The sequence below is a fragment of the Tiliqua scincoides genome, chromosome 9 (genome assembly GCF_035046505.1).
Source record: "Tiliqua scincoides isolate rTilSci1 chromosome 9, rTilSci1.hap2, whole genome shotgun sequence".
Classification (NCBI taxonomy): Eukaryota; Metazoa; Chordata; class Lepidosauria; order Squamata; family Scincidae; genus Tiliqua; species Tiliqua scincoides.
This window is the reverse complement of record NC_089829.1, coordinates 47418565-47443842: the sequence shown is the minus strand read 5'-3', so window position 1 is coordinate 47443842 and position 25278 is coordinate 47418565. Positions and strand designations below refer to the sequence as shown.

At 46.6% G+C, this 25278-nt stretch overlaps 1 protein-coding gene across 1 annotated transcript in view; it reads right to left on the bottom strand.

The window, feature by feature from the left end:
- Positions 1-25278, bottom strand: part of NECAB2 (N-terminal EF-hand calcium binding protein 2) — a 155168-nt gene that overhangs the window by 4309 nt on the left and 125581 nt on the right. The window contains exons 6-11 of the mRNA XM_066637400.1: positions 24676-24812; positions 13913-14031; positions 12062-12141; positions 5373-5429; positions 1958-2070; positions 248-325 (exon numbers count right to left, since the gene is read on the bottom strand). Coding sequence (XP_066493497.1) covers positions 248-325; positions 1958-2070; positions 5373-5429; positions 12062-12141; positions 13913-14031; positions 24676-24812 — 584 coding nt within the window. The remainder of the gene's footprint in view (positions 1-247; positions 326-1957; positions 2071-5372; positions 5430-12061; positions 12142-13912; positions 14032-24675; positions 24813-25278) is intronic.

Here is a 25278-nt window from a genome sequence, read left to right as displayed (position 1 = left end):
CATTCCTCCTGAGCTCCACCCTGGCATCTTATCATCTCTGCAGTCTCGCTTTCATTCAAGGCAGGACTGCTCCTTACTGGGTGGTTTTGTGCAGTGCGCTGGCCTCAATATATTTTTTAAAAGTCAAAAACAAAAATGTAGCAATAAGCAAGAGCGGGTGGTGCCTTCCACATGGTGGCCACAAATGACTGGCATGGCTTGTTTGTGCTCTGTGGCCAGGTTTCCCCTGATGCACTCCTCTTCATACCTCTTCCAGTCCTCTTCCGTCTCCCAGAACTCGTAGATAATGAAAGTTACGTCGTCTGGAAGCCTCACTGCGGTTACGCTGCAACGGAGATGAGAAAGGGCCAGTAATCAAAGCCAGAAGCACTGCTGCTAACAGAGCACCCTGTCAGACTCAGGGTCAGAGTCTGACAGGGTATGGACAGAGTCAGCCCGTAGGCCAAGCTGGTTTGCCTTTTCTGCTCTGCCTGATGGCCCTGCCTGTTGATGGGGACAAGCGAGGTTAAGAGAGCCATTAGCTGCAGGAGGAGTTCTGAAAATCAGTCTTGATTGCCAGGCTTGCAGAATGCACTGGGAATCCACAAAACATCCCTGCCATAATCACATCTCATTTTTTGGGTTTGTTTTGTATGCATTGCAGATCGCTTGAATGCGCATGTGTCCAGCATTTTGGATGCTGGCTAATCTAAAAGCAAAGAGGGGTCAACTGTGTTTTCTTTTATACCTGCAAAGTGCCCGTCATCACAGGGCTGCCCCAAGACTGCCTGGTGCGTAAGGCAGTGGGGCAGCCACTGCTGTTCTCCCTCCCCCCCACTTCCTGGAATCAAAAAGGAAGTGGAACGCAGTGTGGAAGAGGAGCTGAGAAGGAGAGGCTCCAATGCTGTAGCCCACCCCTCTCCTCTACCCTACCCTGTTCCCCTTTGCTTTTTGCATCCGGGAGAGGAGGAGGACTGGTGGAGGCAGGTGGATGGGCAAAAAAATGGGTCGTTCCCCCCCCCCCACACACACACACTAAGTTGCTGCCTGAGTTGACTGCCTCTGTTGGCCTCTTTCATAGCCCAGATCCAGAAACATAGCATGCCTGAGAGTAAGCGCTGGTCTTCTTAACTGCCCCCACCAGCATCTCCAAACATAGTTCTTGATTGCTCCGTATGGACGTGAATGCCAGTGACTGACTTATACATGAGAATGTAAGCTCAGCTATGCTGATCCCACATTATACTCTGCACATGGAAAGTAGCCATGTGCAAGGCAGACTCTTGCTAGCTCCCTCGCACCCTCTGTAGTTTATCTTTGCTTTTCTTATCTCTTCTTGTCTGAAGTGTGATCAGCAAGTAACATAGACAGCCAGCGTCCTGTTCTGGCTTTGGAATGCAGGAACACGTTACTTCCTTCTATGGCCAATGAAAACCCTTTCTGTAATTTGAGGTGTTTTGTTAAGCATATTTCTATGAAGGGCCAGCCCAAGAGGCCTGAAGTGGCATGCTAACTACTGCCCCACTTACCTGATGCTGTGCCAGGCTCCGCTCCTCCCACTGTCCTCTCCATCATGCTAACTCCCTCCATGCTTCCTCTTCCTCTCTGTCCCTTTTCCAATCCAGGGAGCAGTGGAGGCAACTAGGCAAAAACGATGGGCATCCTCCCTACCACTCTGCTGTCTGAGGCGGCCCTGTCAGTCAGCCTTGTGGATGGGCCAGCCCTGTTTCTGTATGTGTGAATTGGCCCATAGATCTGGATCACTGCTGCTGGATAGAGCTGGCAGCTCAACAGGATGGTACTGTGGGCCATGACAATTCGTACACATCTGGTTTTGAGGCTTTCTGCACTCATATTGACCCACAATTCCAACTGGCCTCAGACTCTCTGGAAAAGCAGTTGTGGCTCTGCATGCCAGTTGCTCTTGCCCTGCCTATTGCACCCCCATGTTCTGCATAAAAGAAGAAAGTACACTTACTGGAAGCATTCCCTTTCTCCCGCCACGGTCTTCAAGTACTGCTTAAGTGACCCACAGAACTCCCCCAGGTGCTTCTGGGAAACAGTCATCTCATTCCGTACTAAAAGAAGATACTGAAGCAGCAGGTGGGAAGAGATCAAAGAAAAGGAACCTGTTATGATAGTTGAACGCTGAACCAGTGAAAACAAGGCCAGTCCTGCTGCAAGCACCAGTATCCATTTGGTTCACTGGCTTATGTTTCTGCACATCCCTCTCCTTGCCACTCTGTGATGGGAGGATACTTTGACTAGAATGTGTCCAAGCTCAAGTCAGGTAAGAGCCCCTGTTGTCACGTCCCAGCTGAATGAAGCCTGCAAATGATCAAGTAGATCACTGCTCATTTGGAATTTGTTCAAGCCTGCTGACAGCAGGAGCTCTCCACAGTGCTGAAGTGCTCCACATACAATGAAACCTTCACTCACAGAGTGGCAAAAGGCAGGAAGCCGGCACAAATGCTCAGTTGAGCCAAAGTGACTGATTGCTCAATCTGTACATCTGCAAATAAAGTAAATATTACAAAGACACCATGCGCCTCCAGTGAACTGCGCTCCAAGGGAGCCAGAACACAGGTAATGCTGCAGCCCAGACTTGGAGAAGGGTGGTGTGGGGATCAGAGGGGGAGGGAGGCCATGGATACCAGGCTGAAGAGCTCGGACAAGATACATAAATTTGAATAAAAAATCAACCGAAGCATCGAGAACTGATGCCCTGAGGGCCATGAGCAGATACCATTCTAACCTCAACATGCTGCTTTAGACAGCTGTGTTCCCTCATCTGCAACAGGAAGGTGGATAGTCTCAGCCTTTGCTGATAAAAGCCAAATGGCCTTTTTTGCTGCATAGAAGGGAAAAGCAAAGGCAAGTTATTTTAAGGCCCCGCTTTCATACTCCAGTTGCTTTTTAATCACCAGTGACAGGATCTGATTAGAAAAGCAATCATCTCCCAGCTGAACCTTGCTCAGGTTTGAAAAGAAACAGCAGTGCTGCCCACCCCCAGAAAGAAATAGCTTTGACTAACCCAGCTAACACATCAGTTAGCAATGTGATGTGCATGTGATATGGGCTGCAAGGCGGGGCCCATAATGTATTTGTGGGGTGAGGGGCAACTGGACAAAAAACAAGGCACTGTTTAATTTGCCCTCTCTCTGTAAGTTTTTTTCTCTGTAATTCTGTAAACTTTTCCCCCAGAGGGTGAGAGGACCCTGGAGAGGCTTAGAACTCAGGCCTGTTGCCTCTCCTCAGTTTACTTCCCTTCCAGTAAACTACACAGGTGATGCCTACAGTATTTCTTTCTTTAAAACCTTTAAATCCTGCTTTTCTCCTAAGGAACCAGGGTGGCTTGTAGTCAATCAAATAAAATCTATAAAACAACAAAAAGTATAAGCAATACAAACATCAGGAATAAAAACCCAAGACCAACAAAACAAAAGCAGTTTTCAAGGAGCAAAAGTAATTTGGAACAAGAAAAAGGTCTCCGGTCCCCACTGGAATTGCTAATAGGGAGGATTCAGTTCTTGATTCAATTGGTAGGTAAGGCGTTCCATAGTTGTAGTTGGCAGTGGTCTTTGCAGAGCAGAGTCTCCAGAGAACAGAATCAGTAGGATGGATTCAGTTGATTCTACAAAGCAGAGCCTTGTAGAGACTAACCTTAGAGACTAAGACAAACCCAGAAGAGAAAATGGCGGAACTCCACAAGTTGCCAGCTATTGCTCCAAGCTAAGATTGCTCCAATGCGTAATTGATGACTCTCAGCACCTCCTGGACAATGGTACTTAGCAAACTGCTAAGGCTCCTAACACCACTTGCTGTGGTTTTGTCCATTTTTAGCAAACCCCAGCCCCACCCCTGACACATGCAAGCACTAAAAAAAAAAAATCAAGAACGCTGAGCCAAGTTGCAATTTTCACCTTTGGCTCTTATTGCATGAAATCAGTACACCCTTCAGTGTGTATTCTGAGTGACAATGTTAAGCCTCTTTGTTGCATTTCTTGCAACAGACTCGGAGCCCTCCTGAAGTTGCTATGGACAAGAGCAAACATGTCCTGCTCAATTTTAAAACTGGGTGACATGAAGCAATCAGGCGTCTGATTTCACCATAAACAGAATCAAAACGTTTGTGCTAACCAGCTGAAACATTTAAAGTAACTTCTCCACTTGCTCAGACTTTTATTTTTCTCACTGGTCGCCCTTGGCAGGGTCAGGGGCTTGTCCAATCTTTCGTCTTTGGATTCTGAAGAGCTGGCAGGCAGGCCTTTCCTGGTGTACGTTTTGGGGCGCTATTCAAGGCCCTGCTCTTTTCTGTCCCAGCTGACACATCTTTCAAGCAATGGCTGAGACGACAGCAAAATGACTACCTCAAAGTGACTTGTCAGCGCACTTGAACTCGATCAGAAGGAGGGAGTGAAAAGACACTGCAGGCAATGCCAAATTTTTCAGGCTGCTTCGTGTGTGCGATCAAGACTCTAAGCAAGTACATGATGAACAGCTCTCTGCCTGTCTTGGTCTCCACTGTAGACTTCAGCTGCATAACCCACCCACCCCCAAATATAAGGTTCTCTGTTTTACTCTTCTTGCTGATCCAACTGGGGTTTTATTGGGAAATTAAAACTTCCTGAAGCCACTGCCAAGACCAAGAATCCCAAGCAGAAGGCTGTCCCTATTCTAGTTTTTCATACTCTCCCATGAGCCTGCTTCTGGTGAGCTTGTGATGTGCCTTTCACAAAGCAGCAGCCTAGCTGCAGCTAAGCATCCTCCTGTGTGTCCTTACAAAAACCTATTCAGGATGTCAGGGGTCCAGCCAATTTGACAGTTTATCTGTCACCTGGGCACCACCTATTTGTCCCTTGAGTTGGTCAAATGTGCTGGGATGCCCAATCAACTCACATCCCACTCCCATGGGGAAAGGGGCTGGCCAGCATCTATTGTCAGGCCCAGGTGATGAAGACAGGCAACCCACAGAATGACCTGTTGCCTTTGCTCTGTGGCGTTTCTGCAATGGCACTGGCTTCGAAGATTCTCAGAAAAGCACCCTAAGGCTAGAAGGGTCTCTGAGGGGCTAGCAAACTAAAGGGAAAAATAGGCAAACCAACTCCTCTAAGGAAGTTCTTCCTCTCTTCCTTCTGTAAGGGCACAGCAAGTTGACCATATGGCTGAGACAGTGTTTCATGTTGCTAAGCGGGGCAGCAACCTAGGAAGTCACTGGAGGGGGACGCTCATTAAGCTGTTCCTCCTGGCTTACACAAAGCTGACCTTTCAGAGTCACATTTGCAGCAGATGGAGACTGAGATGAAGATGAGGAAAGCCCCTCCCTGTTCCAGCAATTTGCATATGCAAATAATCCATTTGCAAAGAGAATCAGGAGTTTTGCAAAGACCTACCGTGCAGGCCGCATTTTCGCTGTCTGACAACCGCTGATGGAGGTCAAACCAAAGAGTCTGGAGGAGGAAATAAACATAAAGTTAAAAATGACAGCAAGGAAAGACGGAGAAGGGAGAAAACCGCAGTGGCAAATGCTTCCATTAGAAGCTGCCTTGTAAAGGAACTCAAGAAGACAAAGCACATTTCTACACATGCAGGAGCCAATCAGAACTTACTAGATAGTCAAAAGGTTCTTTTGCATTACAGCCATTGCAGAAACTAGCACTGATGTCACAGGAAGGACTTCTGAGAAGAATTTTATCATGGGGTACAAAGTTTCTTTTGGGCCCCTTCTCGAAGGGGAAGGGAGGGGTATAGGGGAAAACAGAGAGGGTGGTAACAGCTGGAATAGTCTTTGGAGCCCAGGTCTACCATGCTTTCCATTGCGGAAGCCAGATCTAGCAGTCCACACAGTGTTGGCAGCTAGATACAGTAATACAGAAAACCTAAGTCTCTGTAAAACCTTTTAAATATAGAAAGTTAGCATCATCACATTTAGGCTTCCACTGGAATGGAAGGTGTCGTGTGTACCAAAATGTACTTCTGCAGAAGCTGCAGCCCAGCAACTGAGTCCCTCAACTCCTACCTTGCCCAGCAATAGCTGATCTGTTTTTAAAAAATCCCCAAACACCCCAAATGCTGCAATCCTGTCCACACTTACCTGGGACTAAGCCCCACTGATACTCATTGTTAAAAGTATATACATAGTAGACTGTTAAAAGGACAGATCTGTTAACGTTTCCCCAGATGCAGTCACATACTCACAGGAACATCAAGTTTTGTCCCTCAAAACGGCCATGGTGCCAGAAGATTGGAGGATAGCAAATGTCATGCCTATTTTTAAAAAGGGAAAGAGGGGGGACCCGGGAAACTATAGGCCGGTCAGCCTAACATCCATACCGGGTAAGATGGTGGAATGCCTCATCAAAGATAGGATCTCAAAACACATAGACGAACAGGCCTTGCTGAGGGAGAGTCAGCATGGCTTCTGTAAGGGTAAGTCTTGCCTCACAAACCTTATAGAATTCTTTGAAAAGGTCAACAGGCATGTGGATGCGGGAGAACCCGTGGACATTATATATCTGGACTTTCAGAAGGCGTTTGACACGGTCCCTCACCAAAGACTACTGAAAAAACTCCACAGTCAGGGAATTAGAGGACAGGTCCTCTCGTGGATTGAGAACTGGTTGGAGGCCAGGAAGCAGAGAGTGGGTGTCAATGGGCAATTTTCACAATGGAGAGAGGTGAAAAGTGGTGTGGTATTCATAAATGACCTGGAGACAGGGTTGAGCAGTGAAGTGGCTAAGTTTGCAGACGACACCAAACTTTTCCGAGTGGTGAAGACCAGAAGTGATTGTGGGGAGCTCCAGAAGGATCTCTCCAGACTGGCAGAATGGGCAGCAAAATGGCAGATGCGCTTCAATGTCAGTAAGTGTAAAGTCATGCACATTGGGGCAAAAAAATCAAAACTTTAGATATAGGCTGATGGGTTCTGAGCTGTCTGTGACAGATCAGGAGAGAGATCTTGGGGTGGTGGTGGACAGGTCGATGAAAGTGTCGACCCAATGTGCGGCGGCAGTGAAGAAGGCCAATTCTATGCTTGGGATCATTAGGAAGGGTATTGAGAACAAAACGGCTAGTATTATAATGCCATTGTACAAATCTATGGTAAGGCCACACCTGGAGTATTGTGTCCAGTTCTGGTTGCCGCATCTCAAAAAAGACATAGTGGAAATGGAAAGGGTGCAAAAGAGAGCGACTAAGATGATTACGGGGCTGGGGCACCTTCCTTATGAGGAAAGGCTGCTGCGTTTGTGCCTCTTCAGCCTAGAAAAGAGATGTCTGAGGGGGGACATGATTGAGACATACAAAATTATGCAGGGGATGGACAGAGTGGATAGGGAGATGCTCTTTACACTCTCACATAATACCAGAACCAGGGGACATCCACTAAAATTGAGTGTTGGGCGGGTTAGGACAGACAAAAGAAAGTATTTCTTTACTCAGTGTGTGGTCGGTCTGTGGAACTCCTTGCCACAGCATGTGGTGCTGGCGTCTAGCCTAGACGCCTTTAAAAGGGGATTGGACAAGTTTCTGGAGGAAAAATCCATTATGGGGTACAAGCCATGATGTGTATGCGGAACCTCCTGATTTTAGAAATGGGTTATGTCAGAATGCCAGATGCAGGGGAGGGCACCAGGATGAGGTCTCTTGTTATCTGGTGTGCTCCCTGGGGCATTTGGTGGGCCGCTGTGAGATCCAGGAAGCTGGACTAGATGGGCCTATGGCCTGATCCAGTGGGACTGTTCTTATGTTCTAATATACTAAAAATCACACTGAAATGAATGGGGACTCACCTGAAATTGGCTTGCAACTCACCAAGTGGGTCCTGACACACAGTTTGAGAAACGCTGCCTTAAGGTAATAATTTATAGATTTTTTTTCTGTTGCATAGTCTTAGGCGGGGTGTTGCAGCAGGGGGAGGGGTCATGACAAGCTCCTGCACTTCAAAATTTGGCACTACACCACTGACAACAATTTTGTAAAATAGGTAAAATTATTGCAGATGGGGAAGACTGAGGCTGAGAGGAAGTGGCTTCCCTAAGGCCTGATTTGACACTGTGTTGAGTGTCACGCATGCATTCCACAGTAGCATCCCCAGCGTCCCACACAGGCATTATGTCTGGGTGACATGGCAAAATGTAAGCTTTCAGGAAAATTCTGGGCCCCCTCCTTTGCCACCCAGTGAGCTCATGGCAGAAACAGGTTTTGAACCAGAGAAGTTCTATATGCACCTCAGCGCCCAAACCTATCCAACTTTCCAGTGCTGGTGCAGCCATGCCAGTGGGGCGTGACGTGTGCTGCGGTGGGAGGGTCGGTCAGGCAGCCTCCTGAAGGAAAGGGAATACTTGTTCCCTTCCCTCGGAGCTGCACTGTGGCTGCATCAGCACTGGAAAGTTGGCTAGGACTGGGCCCTTTGTCTTCTAGCCATTACACTATACCAGATCTATCATTTTGGAGAGTGCCCAAAGGTCTGATAGATGACTTCAAAATTCCAGCTTTCCCACTCATTGAATTTCATTTGCAATTACACAGGATTTTAATATCTGTGTTTATTCAGATCCTGCATCAAAAGCATAGTTATTAAGTTGCTTCTCACTGGCCAGGATTTACGTTCTTTCAGTTGTAACACAAACACCTGCTCAGCTTGCTGTCCAAAGGAACGAAGGTCTTGTCAAAAATAATTCCTAGCAACATATCCACCTTCTACAGCCCACAAATGGTGACTTAAAAAAAATAATCATCATATATTGTGTTGCCTTGGCAACCCCTTTCCAAAAATATTGTTAGGATTATAATTTGCTTTAATATAGAGGTGCCCCTAAGTTGTTATGACAACACAAAAGGAATAAATTTAAAATTAAAATTTAATATAGAGGTGCCCCTAAGTTGTTATGACAACACAAAAGGAATAAATTTAAAATGTGAATCTTCCAAAAGAGTGTCTGCAATAACAGATAATGCTTGGGGTTACTGAAACCTGGAAACCTAGCCTGGAACCAGTATGCTGAAAGCTGCCTCCCAATGCACATAAACCAGGTGATCTAGGGCAGTGGTTCCAAACTTCCCAAAGCGTTGGGACCCACTTTTTAGAATGAGAATCTATCAGGACCCACCAGAAGTGATATCATGATTGGAAGTGACATCATCAAGCAGGAAAATTTTTAACAATCCTAGGTTGGAATCCTACCTACACTTACCCAGGAGTGACTGTCGTTCAAAGCATATACATAGTAGCCTGTTAAAAGTACAGATCTGTAAGACTTCCCCAAATTCAGTCATATACTAGTCTAATATATTAAAAATAAAATATTGAAATGAATGGGGACCCACCTGAAATTGACTCATGACCCACCTAGTGGGTCCCAACCTGCAGTTTGATTAACAGTGATCTAGGGTTTTCAGCCAATATTGTAATGTGTGGGAGCGTCTCTGCAGGACCTGTATGCCTTACTCTCTGAACCACCATAGCAGCTTCCCAGAAGAAGGAGACACTGGTCTGTTCTCTGTTGCCACCACAGTGGATGGTCAGAGAGTGGCCCTGCAATTGCCAGTTCAGAAGGGGTCAAGAGACAGAAAAGTTCCATCTGGTCCTATAAAGCCTCCGATTCTGGTCAATGTGCAATTTAGGCACAGACTGGGCTGTTGTCAGATACTTTCCTTCCAAATGCAGGTTCCTAGACCACCAGCTTCGATAGGTTCACCATCTACAAGTCAGTATAAGCAGCTTGTGGTGTCAGAACACCTCAAGCAGATGTAGCAGATATTTTCCTTCTTTTGCAATGTCCACAGAAGAACTCATGAAGTTACTCAAGCTTCAAATGGAAAAACATAGCAGAGGTGGCAGAAAACACACACCAGATCCCTGCGCACGAACTTAAGGAACTAACTAGCAACACATCCCTATACTCACCTTATGCTGGTGGAGCAGCTGCTCTACCGGTGTGCATTGTGGCAAACATGCTGTAAATCACGTTGTGACAGAGTAGAAGATAGTTGCGCTGGCAGGAAGGCCTATGCTATCCCGCCGGTGCAAGTGCAGGCCTCGATGTGAGCCGTCAAGTTCTGAGCTGGGCGGAGGGGGTGGGCAGATCAGGACAGGGAGGGGGCAGCAGTACTGACGCACAACGTGTTCTATCCCACTTCCTGAGTGAGATCTGTCAACACATCCACTTGGACTTGCGCCGACACAGGTCCAAGCAGACCCATTGCTGTGGCTTTCCCTGGGACAGGGGACAAATGTTCCCTTATCTCGAGGAGACCTCCGCCCTGCAAAACTCCCCCACAGGAAGTAGCGCAAGCTGTGCTGGCACCAATGCCTCAGAACGGGAAAATCTTGTTAGGATTGGGCTGCACAGTGAAATGTCCCACAGTTCCCTGAAGGAAGGAGTGGAGCCCACCTGGCCGCTCTATCCCACCTTAGCCAGGTCTGGGTGCCCAAATCAGTCACCACACAGGAGGATTCGCTGCTCCAGACATGAAGAGTGACTCAGTACACAAAAGCAGGTGGCTATCTGATAATGGCATTCCAAGGCTGCTGGAGAAGCTCTTCAGGCTGCTGAACCCACACAGGAGTTTCTGGGAGTTAAAAATGTTCCAAAATAAGAAAATATAAGAAGGGGGAACAGGACATTCCACACAGGTGACCTTTAAGGGCCCACAAGAAACTTTGTAATGTTTTAAAATGTAAAAGTAAAAGTAGAGACGATTCAGAAGGGAGCAGAAAATAAGGATTGTTCCTTGTAAATAGGGGTATTTATGGCCAAACTGAGACCTGATGCAAAAAGCATCATTGTGCTTTTGTTGTCATTTACGTAGGTGTGGGAGCCGTGGGGGAGATTCAGATTGTGGAGGGACTTAACTCTTTTCCTCTTGCTTGAGTCCCCAAAAATGCCCCTGCCCAAACTGTTATCTGCTCAGGGGGAGTGGAGTGAAGTTGACAATATACTGAATATCAAAGACTGGTTTGCTTTCCAACTGTTAGAAGCTTTTAAAGCAACTGCCTGGAAGTCTGGTTCCATGTGCCTTTTTCTTTAATACCTTTTTTTCTTTTACTAAGCCAGCTGCAGCTGCTCCAAGGTCCTGAGAGTCACAATAAAACCAAAGTCCATTCCATTTTATCTCTTTTATGGCCTGAATTCCCAAGGCTGGAGCCTGTCCAACTGTGTGTGGGCAAACATCAGTGGCCTCTGGGCTGGACAATGGCTGAGCTATGTGGTGATTATCTGGTTCCCTTTCCCTAGTGGAAGGTATTGTAAAAGGTTGGGTCATCTCGTTATCCAAAAGAGAAACGGGGTCTCACTGTGATGATCTTTACTTCCCAAGAGAAGGGTTGCCTTCTTGTATGACGTGGTAGAGCAAAGACAGCATGACCAGAATTTATTATTATTATTATTATTATTATTATTATTATTATTATTATTATTATTATTATTGATTTATCTCCCGCCTTTTTGCCCCATGGCACACAAGACAGCCTACAACAATTAAAAATACAAAATTAACAATTAAAAAACAATAATTAAAACAGTTTTCAAATAATTAAACATCTTTAATGTTTAATTAAAGCATCAGAATGCCACCTGATGCTGTCTCGGTCAACTGCCTCTGTGCTATACCCCCCCCCCAAACTACCAGAATCCTTAACATATTCCCAGGTGAAGGCACCCAGAACATCTACGGCTCACACCTACTGCTGCTGATGGATGGGCCAGAACCGCAGGGGGCTGCATGGCCTTAAGGTGAGGCAGCCTCTCTCCACACGCCCTTCTCCAATTCTGACTTACAGCTTTCTCTACTCCCTTTGAGTTATAAAAAACTGAAATGTGGAGAAAAAGTCTCACAGAACTAACTCTGCATAACATGCAGTTTGAACCCAGCATAAAAGTCTCTGGTTGAGGGCAGACTCTCACACGGAAACCTTCTGGAGCTTTTGAGTCCAGATTCAGCAACAAGGAAAGCTGCAGAGTCTTAAAAAAGCCTTGAATTCACACTATTGTTTTGTCAAGATGACACTGTCAGAATAGAACATTTGCATTTATGCGTTTAAGAATGCATTTTGCATTTATGCGTGTTTCAAAACTCCTACCTTGTTTTCCAGTCTTCCAATCAGCTCTGCTAGCCTGTTGATCTGAGCTTCTAAGCCCTCCTCCTTTGTGTCTGAAGATGCTGCAGAAAGAAATGTAATTATGGGATAAGAAAATGACATCAAAAAAGAGGTTGCAGTCAAGATAGAGTGGCATTTGGAAGACGGAGCAACGTGACGGAGCTTCAGGGCAACTGGCAATCTTCCTCAGGGCCAGACTCAGTGTGACTTTAACTGAGCTTTGGAAGAGGTTGTATGAGGCTAATTACAAAAAGCAGCTGGGGGGGCGGGGGGCGGCTATGCCCAATTGATACCTTTCCCATTGAAAACTGGCCCCCAAAGCTAGTATTTAACCTGGAAAAAAAATCACAGCATACATCATATAAACAGACAACAGAATCCATGGATTTAGATCCATAACAGATTTTGAAAGTCTGATGTCTGGTAAAAACAATTTGTTACCAAAGGCTTATAATAAGAATATTTGGGGGGCAGTTCGAAGAGATGGAAGGTGGTCTCCATAAAGCCATATGGAATAGAGACTTTCAGCAAGCATCATGAGAGTACATTTTTGAGGAAGAGCGGAGATATATTTTTCAATATCCTTACAGCTGCAAGAGAGCTCCTACAATATAATTTTCCAGTGGTGTCCTATACCTGGAAATATATGAAGATCTGGGGGAGAGAAAAGCTGGTATTATAATGCAAACAAAAGGTGACTTCCCACACATGTGCAGGACACAAAAAGAAGGAAGTCTCATTACTCACTCTTAGAAAACGTAGGTGATAACTGCTGCAAGGCTAATATACACCCATGTAATGGAAAGCTTTAGCACTACCAACGATAAGTGAACGGGAAAGGAAGTCAAGAGATTCAGGGCCCAATCCTATGCTCAGCCAGCCTTCAAGATGCTGCAGTGCCAATGCAGACTCAGCTGTACTCACTGGCCGGCTGGGGACCAGCCAGCAGTGGAGAGGTAAGTAAAGCACGTTTTTACAGGATTTGACTTACCGCAAATGCCAACAGATACTGATGCCCAAGTGGAAATGGCTTGTAAAGCAAAAAGGCATAAAAATTAGGGGTTTCTACCTTTTCCGGGGCAAACTGTGCCATTTCCAAGGCTGAAGAGCTTTTAGCAGCGAAAGACCCACTTCCAGGTCAAATGGAGGTTCTTTGCTCCTCCCGGCATCGGCCCCAAATGCCCAGAAACTGTAGAACTCTCCCCGATTTTTGCACTTTTTTGACTTTACAAGCCATTTCGACTTGGATCCTGGTATCCGCAGAACGGAACAGAACCCCTGCGGATACCGAGGTCCCACCTGTACTTACCCACTCTACTGCTCCCTGGTCCCCAATGGACCAACTTGGATCTACATCAGCTCTTTTGCTGGCAAACTCCTCCCCATCAATCTGCTGCCTGATTGCTTCAGATGGCCTCCTGGATGGGCCAGCCTTGATTTAATATGAAATTAATTGGTACACAGAAAAAAATAGGTATCATATTGAATTATTTGGTATTATTGTTGCATAGTTATTCTTGGAATATGTGTATTTATTCATATACAACATTAATTAAAAACAGCCAAAACAAACAACTGCTATTCCTACTTGACGTCTGCAAAGAGAGCACCTTTCCCCTCCCCCACAGTACTTCGGTTTCAGCCAACTCATAGCCAGCACATCTCTGTGGTTTGGCCGAAATTCAGATTGCCAGCTGGCCCCAAACGGCTTCTTGCTCCCTGTCGCTTAACCATCTCAAACCCTGATGATTACATTCCAGAGGCAGAGAGAAATTCCTAGCTATCATCCCAGACTACTAAGCAAGCCCACAGTGTCCCAGCAACAAGACTTACCAGTTTGGAAACTTTTCCTGCGTTCTTTGGTCATCATTCTGTTGTTGGGGGAATAATTAGGCACAGGGTTGTCGTACCAGGTGTCCATGACACCGTGACTGGATTTACTGTGAAAGTGTCTGCAATTGGAGAATTGACAGGAAAGAAGAATTAATCTTGTAAAATGATACCCCAAATGACACCATTGGCTCAGTGGGTCTCTTGGCACAGGGACTGCAACTATACATACCCCACAGCAGGTTGGGAAGAGTAGCGGCCTCCTATGGGGTGGCCTGCACTAATCCCAGCTAGGGTCGCTGGCCCCTCATAAATAGTGCAGGCTGACGGAGGGCTTAACTCAGAGGTTGAGCACGGACTGCTCACAGAGCAGGTCCAAGGTGCAATCTCTGAAGTGTGCAATTCAGTGGGGAAAGACGGCCACCTCCAGTTCCAGGCAGGCACAGCCCAAGTTGAACTGGGGTCTGATGCGGCTCCAATGTTTCCAGCCCCAGCACCCCACACTCTCCCACCACTTCTCCCTCCTTGTCTGCTACCTGCCCCATGCTGTCACTGCCCTGTCCTCCTGCTGACTCTCCTTCCTTCTAAGCAGAGAAAAGGGAAGAGGGACAAATTTCACTTCTCCCCCCCAGGCTCTGCCAAGCTAACCTGCTTAGAAGCAAAGAGACCCAGGAAGAAGATTGGCCGGCAGGGAACACATCTCTGACTTCCACTCTCCTTCCCATAAGAAGAGAAGCAGGCTTGAGAGGATTTGTGATGGCGGCAGGGCCAGCAGCTGACTGGGTGGTGGGCAGGTCTGGGTGCTCCTGCCAGTTCATCATCTCCCCCTGCTTGCCACTCAGGGCAGCAGCTTCACCTGGCCTGACCTGATGGGTGTGCTGGCACCCACCCTGGACAGTCACTGCCACTCAGCTAAGTTAGCATACAGTGACCCTCTCATTTGCAGGCCCAGGAGCAGAGAGAGCGATCTCCAATGGCTCCATCCAAGGACCTGCTTCTTCACGACCATTCCTCTTCTGCGGGTCTGGCACCTGCTTGGCACAGTCAATGTACTGAGCACACATTTACTTTCAACACAAGAAGGGCTGACCAGTTTTCCTGTTGGCATCAGAACCCAGGATATACTTCATCACATTGGACCAGAAGCTGGTAGGTAAAACTAGAGATGCCGTTCCTGTTCTGCCTGTGATCAGGACTGAGGCTAACGAAGGTCAGTCTGTAAAGCCTTCAGCTTTCAGGAGTAACTGAGTCAACCACTTGCCAGCGCCCCTCACCCCAGCCACTGTCATCTTCCCATTTCCCCAGAGCAAACTGCTTACCAAGGATGGGGAAAGATACTGCCAGGGTAATGGTGGCACCTTTTCCTGGTGGGGACTGGGACTGAAATACCAGTCCCTGAATCCCTGATAGGAAACTGCTGCTATCTGCATTCTTTCTACCTGGATGAGGGTCTTTGGCAGGCAGGAAAAAGGAAGCAGACCTTTTCCACTGGGCATTCTTGGGCTGGAACTGCCAGTCCCCACAAGGAAATAATGCTGCTGGCTCTGGACGCAGCAGCTTCAGCTCCCCACCATCCGAGTTAAAAGCACTTTGCTCTAGAACAGGGGTGTCCATACTTTTGGGCAGGAGGGCCACGTCATCTCTCTGACACTCTGTCCGGGGGCCGAATTTACATTTCAAATTGGAATAAATTTACATAAATGAATATATTAGAGATGGAACTTATATGAATGAATGAAGGTTTTGCAGTAGCTCAAGGCCTATAAAAGGCCTTGCACAAAGCAAGGCTGGCCTTTCCTTCACTGCCACTGCTGCATTCCAGACATGAAACAGCAAGTAGTGGAGGAAGCCCTCGTCCCACAGCTCAGGTGAGAAGTCATCCTCTTGCTGACAGCAGTTGCGTTGGGCCAGCGTGGGCTCCAAAAAGTCTCTGGAGGGCCAGAGACTCATTGGAGACTGAGGGCCTGATTCAGAGTCGAGGGCCGCAAGTGGCCCCCAGGCCAGGGTTTGGGCACCCCTGCTCTAGAATCTATATCCTATCCATCACTTCCAATTGCCGTGTTTCACAGATGTGAAACAGCAAGCAGTGGATGGAACACTTGTCCCACAGCTCATGCAAGAGGTTAAACAGTCAACTTCACACTGAGAGCAGTTGCATCAGGCCAGTATGGGCTCCAGCAAGTCTCCGGAGGGCCAGATGCTCATTGGAGACTGGGAGCTCCCCATGGGCTGGATTGTGAGTTCCTGAGGGCCGCAAGTGGCCCCTGGGCTGGGGTTTGGCCACCCCTGCTCTAGAGGAACTGGGGTGGCAATGCCCATATAACGAGCTGCTTTGCATCTGAGACAAGGTGAATGATTTGATTGCTCAGAAAAGGAACTTATGCTACTGCTAATCATATCATTGGCATTTGAATCAGCCACTCAGAAAGACTCAAATGTTTGCTTGGAGTTTTTGCTAAAAGTTCAACTGCAGTTAGAGCTGAACACTGGGTGCTTGTGCATTCTAGGAAAATGCAGGGGTAGTTGATATGCTCCCCTTTGATTATTTAACAAAGGGGTCTACAAACCTCCTTTTAGGCAACCATATTGGAATTCCCAGGGCAAAACTCAAGAATATTCTTAAATAAAGGCAAGTTTATTTAGGGAAAACTCAGAAGACTATAAATAAAAAAATAAAAATAAATAAAATAAAATTTAAAAATAAATAAAAAGTCCAAGCAAAAGCAGATAATTAAGAAATAAAAAGAAAACCCACAAGCAGCCTCAAGCACTGTCCTGGCTTAGATGTGAAAAGTTTATGAAATGTTTGTGAAAATTAACTGAGAAGGAAAAACAGGTTGAGGGAGCAAACGAGTTTAGAGCCTACCAGACTACTTCTGTTGAGCACCAAAACTCTTCCGCCCCCCCCCCCAGCCCTTGTGGCCTAGTTCTGATGAGAACCACACTTGCTTCATGTGGCAAGACACCCAAACAAGTCTGAACACCTCATTGTTTAATGGAAATAGCCACACAAATTCCAACCAGGGTACCAGGTACAACCCCAGGAGATGAGAAGCCTCCACCCTCTGCCTGGGTAATGCATAGCTTGGTGTTAGTCCAGTGGAAAGCCATCATAGGAGCTTCTCTGTTAGGACACAAGTCGTGCCTTCATATATTATTCCCCTCCCCATAACTGGCAATAGAAGCTTCTATGTATACTGGAATTCTAGCCAGCACACCCTTCTCAGGGCACCTCCCTGACTTCAGAGCATAAGCACAGATAATGAAATGTATCTTGCTTTGTTACTGCTTGTCCAGGTTTTGTAGGCAGATTTGTCAAAGTTGTGGGTTTAACAACTGCATTTGCTAAAAAAGAAACTGCTGCATTGAAGATGCAGTCCTCAAGGAAAGTTAAGAGACGAGGGAGCCAGTGCATCTTCTTCTTCCCCTGCAATGCAGGGAGATCTATTCTGCTGCCCTGTTAAGTAATTCTCATGAATATACAATGATTGCTGGCAAATGGAGACTGATGCAAAAATCTTAAGCGACAGCAATAGAAAAGAGGGAGGCACACTTGAAACATATTTCATTTCCTTTCAACAGAGCCTTTCTTGATGCTGGAGAAGCATCACTCTGGGCACAGAAATCATATTGCTCTTTCGACTATTATATGGGCTATTACAACAGTAATAGAGGCCCAGCAGAGGTGTATACCGCAAAGAAAGAAGGGTTCCACTAAATCCAGGAGGGTGCCCGCATGGCTAACCAGCCAAGTTAGAGAGGCTGTGAAGGGCAAGGAAGCTTCCTTCCGTAAATGGAAGTCTTGCCCTAATGAAGAGAATAAAAAGGAACATAAACTGTGGCAAAAGAAATGTAAGAAGATGATACAGGAGGCCAAGACAGACTATGAGGAACGCATGGCCGGCAACATTAAGGGGAATAATAAAAGCTTCTTCAAATATGTTAGAAGCAGGAAACCCGCCAGAGAAGCGGTTGGCCCTCTGGATGGTGAGGGAGGGAAAGGGGAGATAAAAGGAGACTTGGAGATGGCAGAGAAATTAAATGAGTTCTTTGCATCTGTCTTCACGGCAGAAGACCTTGGGCAGATACCGCTGCCCGAACGGCCCCTCCTAACCGAGAAGTTAAGTCAGATAGAGGTTAAAAGAGAAGATGTTTCAGACCTCATTGATAAATTAAAGATCAGACCTCATTGATAAATTAAAGATCAATAAGTCACCGGGCCCTGATGGCATACACCCAAGGGTTATTAAGGAATTGAAGAATGAAGTTGCAGATCTCTTGACTAAGGTATGCAACTTGTCCCTCAAAACGGCCACGGTGCCAGAAGATTGGAGGATAGCAAATGTCACGCCTATTTTTAAAAAGGGAAAGAGGGGGGACCCGGGAAACTATAGGCCGGTCAGCCTAACATCCATACCGGGTAAGATGGTGGAATGCCTCATCAAAGATAGGATCTCAAAACACATAGACGAACAGGCCTTGCTGAGGGAGAGTCAGCATGGCTTCTGTAAGGGTAAGTCTTGCCTCACAAACCTTATAGAATTCTTTGAAAAGGTCAACAGGCATGTGGATGCGGGAGAACCCGTGGACATTATATATCTGGACTTTCAGAAGGCGTTTGACACGGTCCCTCACCAAAGGCTACTGAAAAAACTCCACAGTCAGGGAATTAGAGGACAGGTCCTCTCATGGATTGAGAACTGGTTGGAGGCCAGGAAGCAGAGAGTGGGTGTCAATGGGCAATTTTCACAATGGAGAGAGGTGAAAAGTGGTGTGCCCCAAGGATCTGTCCTGGGACTGGTGCTTTTCAACCTCTTCATAAATGACCTGGAGACAGGGTTGAGCAGTGAAGTGGCTAAGTTTGCAGACGACACCAAACTTTTCCGAGTGGTAAAGACCAGAAGTGATTGTGAGGAGCTCCAGAAGGATCTCTCCAGACTGGCAGAATGGGCAGCAAAATGGCAGATGCGCTTCAATGTCAGTAAGTGTAAAGTCATGCTCACTGGGGCAAAAAATCAAAACTTTAGATATAGGCTGATGGGTTCTGAGTTGTCTGTGACAGATCAGGAGAGAGATCTTGGGGTGGTGGTGGACAGGTCGATGAAAGTGTCGACCCAATGTGCGGCGGCAGTGAAGAAGGCCAATTCTATGCTTGGGATCATTAGGAAGGGTATTGAGAACAAAACGGCTAGTATTATAATGCCGTTGTACAAATCTGTGGTAAGGCCACACCTGGAGTATTGTGTCCAGTTCTGGTCGCCGCATCTCAAAAAAGACATAGTGGAAATGGAAAAGGTGCAAAAGAGAGCGACTAAGATGATTACGGGGCTGGGGCACCTTCCTTATGAGGAAAGGCTACGGCGTTTGGGCCTCTTCAGCCTAGAAAAGAGACGCTTGAGGGGGGACATGATTGAGACATACAAAATTATGCAGGGAATGGACAGAGTGGATAGGGAGATGCTCTTTACACTCTCACATAATACCAGAACCAGGGGACACCCACTGGACAGACAGAAGAAAATATTTCTTTACTCAGCGTGTGGTTGGTCTGTGGAACTCCTTGCCACAGGATGTGGTGCTGGCGTCTAGCCTAGACGCCTTTAAAAAGGGATTGGACAAGTTTCTGGAGGAAAAATCCATTATGGGGTACAAGCCATGATGTGTATGCGCAACCTCCTGATTTTAGAAATGGGTTATGTCAGAATGCCAGATGCAGGGGAGGGCACCAGGATGAGGTCTCTTGTTATCTGGTGTGCTCCCTGGGGCATTTGGTGGGCCGCTGTGGGATGCGGGAAGCTGGACTGGATGGGTCTGTGGCCTGATCCAGTGGGGCTGTTCTTATGTTCTTATGACTATGAATGCAAAGTTTCATCAATTAATCAGTTGTTTTACAAAACTTTTGCATCAATGAAAAACAGACCCAGATTAACTGGGTAGCAGATTTATTTTTTTTAATGCTATTTGTAATACAAGGACTCATTAGTTCTTAGACGCTATCTTAGAAGAAGTTTTCCTTCTCTCACACACAGGAGGGAATGCCTCATCTTCTGTGTGCATCATTTAAAAACAAAGGGTTTCGTTTGCCTCAGAACGATTGTTTTCACAAGTCTATAAATGTTAATTACAACAGAGAGCAAAACTCCTACGTGCAACTGAGCATACTTTCTAACCTGGCGATAGCCCTTGTATGCTTTGAGTTTCCATTGGGAAAGAGGTAGGTTAAAATTTAACTACACAGAGAGACCTGAGCTTCATCTCTGGTGAAAGGAGCTCACCTTCCTTTCCAGCACGGAACTGGGGAAGGGGGCAGGATCATCCCAGTGCAGTGATAAGGAAGAGCCTTGCCCCTGTTTAGGCTGGAGCACAAAGTCAGAGCTGTTTTGGGAGTGAGTGGCAGCAGTGCTTGGACTCCTTCGCCCTGTGACCAAGTTTGGAGGGATGGGGGGAATTTGGACACAGAAAGAAGCTGAGGGGCATCTCTTTTCTGGAAAACAGACCAGCTCATCCCTAGGCCAATCTGACTCCAGTTGGGAATGAGTGGGGACAGCTCGCCTATCTCTGGATGTCATCATATTTACCCCATAACTAGGGGTGGGGGAGGACAAGAGTTGTAGGGTTCTGTTCCCCACCAGATACTTCTAGTCTTCTCTTTGAATTGTCAGCTGTCATTTTTGAAATTTCCAGAAGTAGCAAAAACAACAAAGAGTTCTGTGACACCATAAAGATCACACATTTATTTCAGCAGAAGCTTTTGTGCAGTACAGTCCACTTCATCAGATGTATCACGTGAAATCCTCAGGAGGAATGGGAATTCTATTTATACATGTACACAGCTATAGGAAAACAGCGCAGTGACTTTGCATGAGGGAATGAAACAAGCCTAATTTTGTAACAACTTAAGCTTATGCAAAGTAAGCACAGTGACCATTCAAAATCAGTGATAAACTCATAGTTAGTGTACCCAGTTAATTAACTCTGTAATACAATAAGTAGTCTGTGTTGCGATCAGACCTTTCCTGCTATGGTGCCAAGTCTCACTGAATTCTGCTTCAACTTCTTTTCAATCTCACCTCCTTCTGAAATCTCCTTGTTGGAGAACTGCCACTTTAAAATCAGCAGCAGAAAGATTGTGGAGACTGAATGGTTCCCTAACTGATTTTTGGATGATGCCATTTCTCATGTCAAATTTGTGTACGTTTATTATTTTGCACAGAGAGAGGGAGCTGTTTGTCCTATGCAGACGGGGGAAGGACACTGTTGGCAAGTCTTTAATCCTTTTACTCATATCGACAGAAGGAAGAAGAGCAAACGGGGTCCTATCCAACTGCTCACTAAGAAGTGGCGCAATACAACAACTTTGAATATCCCAGGTTACCTGCATTTATGTTCTTCACTTATTCTCTCCTCCCTTAGGACCCCCACCACAAAATTCTAGTTATAGGTCTATTTACCACTATACATTACTCACAGCTGATGGCAGCATACAGGGGAACTTTCTTGCATGTGACAGGCAGAGAGGGGGAGCGCCCACCTGGTCCTGCCATGAAGGATCCTGAGGATCCTCTTTGCTCCCAAAGCTCCTCCAACATACTGAATGAAGCATCTCCACGAAACCGCTCCCTCTTTGTGACCTGCTGTTCATTCTCTTTAATTTAGAACCAGGAAAAAAGGAAGCCTCTCGATAGATGCTTTATTTCTAATTTTGCCCATTTCTATGGCAACCAGTTTGAGTCCTGGACAACATAACTTGCTACTTGTGGAGCTGGCTGACATTTTAACTCCCCTTTGATGGTCCTCCTTCCAAGTATTCCTTTTCTGTTCTTCCTCCATTTATTTGTTTGTTTCTTTGCTTGTAAAGCCTTGAGATAAGCGGGGAAAAAGGAAGCCACAGATCCTTAGGACCGCTTCCTTTCCAGTACCAAACCTTTCTCAATCTCTGGCATTTCTGTTGACTGTACAGTGGGTCCTCAGTACCCACAGGTGAACTGGCAGAATGGGCAGCAAAATGGCAGATGCGCTTCAATGTCAGTAAGTGTAAAGTCATGCACATTGGGGCAAAAAATCAAAACTTTAGATATAGGCTGATGGGTTCTGAGCTGTCTGTGACAGATCAGGAGAGAGATCTTGGGGTGGTGGTGGACAGGTCGATGAAAGTGTCGACCCAGTGTGCGGTGGCAATGAAGAAGGCCAATTCTATGCTTGGGATCATTAGAAAAGGTATTGAGAACAAAACGGCTAATATTATAATGCCGTTGTACAAATCGATGGTAAGGCCACACCTGGAGTATTGTGTCCGGTTCTGGTCGCCGCATCTCAAAAAGGACATAGTGGAAATGGAAAAGGTGCAAAAGAGAGCAACTAAGATGATTACGGGGCTGGGGCACCTTCCTTATGAGGAAAGGCTACGGCGTTTGTGCCTCTTCAGCCTAGAAAAGAGACGCTTGAGGGGGGACATGATTGAGACATACAAAATTATGCAGGGGATGGACAGAGTGGATAGGGAGATGCTCTTTACACTCTCACATAATACCAGAACCAGGGGACATCCACTAAAATTGAGTGTTGGGAGTTAGGACAGACAAAAGAAAGTATTTCTTTACTCAGCGTGTGGTTGGTCTGTGGAACTCCTTGCTACAGGATGTGGTGATGGCATCTTGCCTGGATGCCTTTAAAAGGGGATTGGACAAGTTTCTGGAGGAAAAAATCCATTATGAGTTACAAGCCATGATGTGTATGCGCAACCTCCTGATTTTAGAAATGGGTTCTTATGTTATGTCAGAATGCCAGATGCAAGGGAGGGCATCAGGATGAGGTCTCTTGTTATCTGGTGTGCTCCCTGGGGCATTTGGTGGGCCGCTGTGAGATACAGGAAGCTGGACTAGATGGGCCTATGGCCTGATCCAGCAGGGCTCTTCTTATGTTCTTAACTACAATTCCCAGGAAGCCTTGCAGGTATCTTGTTACCTGGTGTGCTCCCTGGGGCATTTGGTGGGCCGCTGTGAGATACAGGAAGCTGGACTAGATGGGCCTATGGCCTGATCTAGTGGGGCTGTTCTTATGTTCTTAACTACAATTCCCAGGAGGCCTTGCAGGTCTCTTGTTATCAGGTGTGCTCCCTGGGGCATTTGGTGGGCCGCTGTGAGATACAGGAAGCTGGACTAGATGGGCCTATGGCCTGATCCAGTGGGGCTCTTCTTATGTTCTTATAACTCCTGTGGATACCAAAATCCATGGGAAATGAAATCCATGGGGGACAGTGCGGTGCTGCAGTAACATACCTGGGGGCACATCTGGCCCTCTGGAGGTTGTGCGCAGCCTCCCACCCCCCTTGGAAGCCTCCCAGATGCAAACAGAAGTCACTTCCAACTGGTGCTGGCAACTTCTGGTTGCGTCTTCAGAACACCTTCAGACAGAACCTGCCAGCGTGGATTGGAAGTGACTTCTGGTCGCGTCCAGGAGGCAATCTGAGGAGCCCCTGCTGCATGCCTGGTATCTGTGGATTCGTGGATGCCGGACCTGTGGCTAAGGAGGGCCCACTGTACCCTTGCTTTTCTCTCTTTGCGTGCTGTCTTTGGGTGACCTCCTCAAATCCCATGGCTTTCAAAATGTGCTGACAATACCCAGCCCTGCTTCTCTTCCTCATAATGTTCTCCCTCCAGTCTCACTTACCCAGTCCCACATCTCCAACTCTCTCTCTCTGATATTTCAGCCCGGATGCTTCACTGTCATCTGAGCTCGAAAGGTCCAAGAACTTCTGAATTTGTTTTCTTTCCTCCCAAGACCTCCTCTCCTTGCCTCCTCCTCCTCACTCAAGCAACTTTGGTCTTGCTCCCTCCTTGCCCTTCAGGCTTGGAACTGCCTCCTGGAATAACTGGGTGCTTCCTTGGAAGGTTGCCCTGGAGTCTCCAGGAATCAGCCCTAATGAAAGCAAGCCCGGGGTTTTTCTACGAATGACCATCACGTTGAAAAAACATCTCCAGGAACAGCTTCAGCTAAAGCCAGCACTTCTGCTTCCTCACCGGCCTTTTTCAAATTCTTTCTTAAAACTGTCCTTTTTCAGGAAGGTTTGGCACCATGCCTCCATCCTTCCTGCAACTATGCTTAAGTACAAGGAACCCAGTCACACATGCTTCCTCTGGTTATCCCTGCCTCCACATTCTTCCCTCCTGCTGTTGTCTTGTGTCAATGTCTAGATCAGCCATTTTCAACCACTGTGCTGTGGTGCACTGGTGTGCCGCGAGTGGTCCACAGGTGTGCCACAGGAATTTGGGGGAAGGTCATTTATTAATAGGGCCAATGGGAGATGTGAGCCCCCCACTGGCAGCATGGTGTGCCTTGTCAATTTTCAAAAACCTGGTGGTGTGCCTTGACCATTTTAGTGCCTTGTCAGTGTGTCGTGAGATGAAAAAGGTTGAAAATCACTGGTCTAGATTGCAAACTGCATGGGGTAGGGATCTGTCACTGCACTCTGTGTAAAGCCACATGCACTCTGATGGCATAAGAAGACAAATAAGAACAACATCAGCACATCCTCTCCCACTGGGATTTCTACCATGCGGCCTCTCCCAGAAAGATGGCAGAATGGGTCCGGTAACATGCTGACACATAGGCATATAGATCCCAGTTGGCTCAAAGGAGACGGCACTACGAGCAGGCCTCTGGGGAAAATTCTCTAGCACTGCTGAGGCTTTCTGAAAGGATACGTAAGGGCAGCAGGCTGCTAAGAAGGGATGGCTTAAAGGCCGCACCGTCCGAAGGAAACCAACCTTATCTGACTGGTTTGCTCATCAATAGCATCAACAGCACTTTCCACAGAGCTGAGCAAGGACTGAATCTGATTGGCCGTCTCCTTCAACAGGAAGCGAGTCACAAACTGATCCACATTGGTTCCTCTTTCGTACACCTGGGGAAGGGTGAAAAAGACAGAACTCTGAAAAGCTGAACACTGTCTGCGTGAATGACACCAATGGAAAACCTCTTCTTTTCATCATGGGAGGCCAGTTGCTTTCAAGACAGATGCCAAGAGGAAATCTGCAAGGTTAGGATAGCACAAAAATTAAGGGACAATGGCTGATGACTGTGAAAATTGTGGTTTTTGTGTAGGGAATTCTCAAAAGTCAGTCATGGGGTTAGTGCCAACACTTTTGTTAATCTAAACCAGGGGTGTCCAAAGTTTTTGGCAGGAGGGCCACATCATCTCTCTGACACTGTGTCAGGGGCCGGGGGAAAAAAAAGAATGAATTTACATTTAAAATTTGAATAAATTTATATAAATGAATATACTAACGATGCTTATATGAATGCATGAAGGTCTTGCAATAGCTCAAGGTGTATAAAAGGTCTTGCACAAAGCAAGGCTGGCCTTTCCT